General features: G+C 28.8%; 1 protein-coding gene across 1 annotated transcript; it reads right to left on the bottom strand.

Annotated features, from left to right (window-relative positions):
• Nucleotides 1–1,612, bottom strand: LOC107624766 (protein LURP-one-related 11). The gene is made up of 3 exons (XM_016327224.2): nt 1,265–1,612; nt 937–1,167; nt 1–421 (listed from the first exon to the last, which is right to left on the bottom strand). The coding sequence occupies exons 1-3, from the start codon at nt 1,496–1,498 to the stop codon at nt 287–289; spliced, it is 600 nt and encodes a 199-aa protein (XP_016182710.1). The 5' UTR covers nt 1,499–1,612; the 3' UTR covers nt 1–286.

Here is a 3,208-nt window from a genome sequence, read left to right as displayed (position 1 = left end):
TTGTTGTAATAGTGAGTTATTAACAGGTTTATATTTTCATCCCAAAATAGATACAAATATATATAGATATGTAATACAATTGTGAGTACAAAACAAAAGAGAAAACAAAACTGCTTTATCAAAAGGAAGTAGTTTCCTATATCCACCGTCTGAATGAAGAGACTTGCATTGATAATAGCTAGTTGCAATGTTGGGCCCACAAGCCATTTTGATATTTGCATAGTGCTTCTTGAAATTGGTCTTTTTAGGATCAAAGATGCAAATCACTCTCTTGATTCCAAAGTAGTTACATTTTGGAGTTAATGAGGCTGTAAGCTACAACAATCCCCATTATTAGAGAAATATCTACATTTGGCTCCACTACCATTGTAAATACATCTTCTCCTAAGTCAACTCCACATGGTGACTTCTTTCTTTTAAGCTGCTCATAGAAAAATACAAATGTATGACCAATAATTCATTTCTTAGAATATTACATTTTTTATTAACTAAAATAATAATAATAAACTTATGAGTAAATTATACTAGCCTTTTTTTTGTGATATTATTAGTTTATTACATACAATACATTTTTATTTATAAAAATATATATAATTTTGTATGATTTAGGGTATTATATGTAATATCACTTAACCTTAAAAAATTTCAAACTCTATCTTATTGCTCTATTACTATTACTAACATATATAAAAGATAAAAGTAATAATATAACAAATCTTAATAAATCTCTTAAATACTAAACAAACTAAAAAATAGATACACCAACCCATTTTAGAAGCTTAAAAAACAATAAATTATTTATCCATTATTTAAACAAGAAGGAAGATTTGTTTAGAAGTATAGATCATGATAAAGAAAAAAAAACCATCTTAATTATGTATGTTATGTACCAAATCTTAATCTTTGCTAACAAGAAGGAGGTGTAAAATAATTTACCTCTGCAACTATTACACCAAATTCATCAGCAATTTTGCAAGCAGATTTGCCAGTGATACTTTCAATTTTAAGATTGCATGGTTGGTTTTTGTCCAATCCAAGTTGCACTTCATATGTTGAACCCCCTCTTGAGATCTTATAAGTCTTACAAACCCTAAAGCATGGTCCTTTGTGGTCATTTCTTGTGGCGGGGGATCGATATCCCTCCCAAAACCTTGACAATTTGTATTGCTGCATACATAAAACGAGTCAGAAATCGAGTCATATATCTGACGTAATTGAATATCTGTATAAAATGATTTTTTTTATACTACGAAAATTCGCGTACCTTTCGAGTTATAGTGAACAAACCATTGCCTTCTTGATCCATGAGATGAACTTCATGTTTATCTTTGCAATTATAGTTATCAACTCGATAAACGATTTGTCCACTTGAATCAAAGACAGTGCAACCTTTTCCATTCAAAACAAGAGATTTCATCCATAAGGTGAAGGTTTCTTGCTTGGAAGTGAAGCTGCAATTAGGAGATAATTGTAGTGCTTGGGGATGAACTTTTCCCATGATTGATTGGTTGGTTGTTGAAAATTTTATTTGAAGAAATTTTATTTAGGTGCAATATTAGCAATTTCAAAGAGCTACTTTATATACTAACTATCATGGGGTAATGAGAACCACAAGAAAATATTTAATCATATCATCATGATTAGTGGTTTAATTTAATTTTTTATTATTTGTGAAGCTACTATTGGTTTGAGATGTAAACAAAAGCACAATAAGCAATGCTCACACTTGATGTATAAAATACAACATTATGTCTATTGTTCTTTTGTCTTTCTTATTATTCTGTTGATTTCCTTGACCTATTCTTTGTAATTAATCAAAAAGTCCACAATTGCATCCGTAATCAATTTAGGGTTAATTCCACCAAACCATGCCATCAAAGGCTTCTAACCACAGTTCTTAAAACTGGACCGAACCGAATTAATACCGCAATCAATTCTAATAAAACCTCAATAATTAGACTATTTGTCTAAAAAAAATCTAAGAAACCAACACTTTAAGATAGCGTTTGGTGGAAAGACAAAGACAGAAAAATTAAAACTGAGAGACAGAGACTAAGAGATAGAGATTGAAATAAATTTCAGTATTCTGTTTGGTGCAAAGTGGGAGACAAAAATTAAAACAAAAATAAAATTCTAATTTAATTTGTACAAAGAATAAAATTGGAATTAATTAATTGAAATAAAAGTATTTTAAGTATAAAATGTTATTAAAGTTTCAGTCTCTATCTCTAAAAATTTTAGTCCCCTGTGTCCCTACTTTTTAGAGGTACTGAAATACTAAAATTTTGGAAATAGAGACAGAAATTTTAGTACCAATTTCTGAACCAATAAATATGATATTGAGTCTCAATCTCTCAATCTCTGTCTCAATACCTCAAAACAAACGCTAGGTAATAGTTGTTAAAACCGAATCGAACTGATTAGTTTAAATCAAAAGGTAGTAGCCACCATATTAAGAAGCTTATTGTGCTAGTAGCTAGTGTTGTGGACCAATGAAAATATACAAATTGTAATTTGTAAGTCACAATAAGGTTTTTATATATTTATTCATTTAATTAAATCGAGTTCAAAGGGTTCAACTAATCCGATATATCATATAATAGCAAAATTGATCAGTAGTCCGAGTTTAATAATGATACTTTTAACTGTGATTAAAAGATGGGATTAAGTTAGGTCTCCCCACTAGTTAGATGATAATAGAAATATATGTAAGGACCGTACCATTCTACTTTAATTTAATAATATTGCTAGAGTCATATATATTGCAATTTCATCTTTCTATAGGTGCATAATTTTAATATTTTTTTTCTCCGAAGGTTCTGTCGGTTTCTATTTTATTTACATGATAATCATATATTCTAATTCCAATCCATGATTTAATTTATTGACCAAAACTTAATATATAGCCTGCCAATGACGTAGCATTGTGTTGTGATATGATTGTTTAATTAAATCTACGGTTGTGTGGACATTGGACGGTGTAATTATCTGCAGCCACTCACTTTGGATGTTTAGACATATTTTTAGCATTTTTTGCTTATTGCTTTTGTTGATGACCCTTTGAATGTGACAAACATCATTATTGGCCCTTAAGACTTTGAGTCATAATTGTCTTATAATAACATAAATAAATTTTATTGTTAGAAAGAAAAAAATAGTTCAATATATATATATATATATATATATATAAAAGTTTTTAATAATATCT

The sequence above is a fragment of the Arachis ipaensis genome, chromosome B02 (genome assembly GCF_000816755.2).
Source record: "Arachis ipaensis cultivar K30076 chromosome B02, Araip1.1, whole genome shotgun sequence".
Classification (NCBI taxonomy): domain Eukaryota; kingdom Viridiplantae; phylum Streptophyta; class Magnoliopsida; order Fabales; family Fabaceae; genus Arachis; species Arachis ipaensis.
This window is presented reverse-complemented; position numbering and strand designations above follow the sequence as displayed.

Coding starts and splice junctions, on each gene's coding strand:
- LOC107624766 (XM_016327224.2), bottom strand. CDS start 1,498: ATGGGAAAAGTTCATCCCCAAGCACTACAATTATCTCCTAATTGCAGC. Junction 1,168..1,264: donor TGTTCACTATAACTCGAAAG/GTACGCGAATTT, acceptor TTATGTATGCAG/CAATACAAATTGTCAAGGTT. Junction 422..936: donor TTGGTGTAATAGTTGCAGAG/GTAAATTATTTT, acceptor TTCTATGAGCAG/CTTAAAAGAAAGAAGTCACC.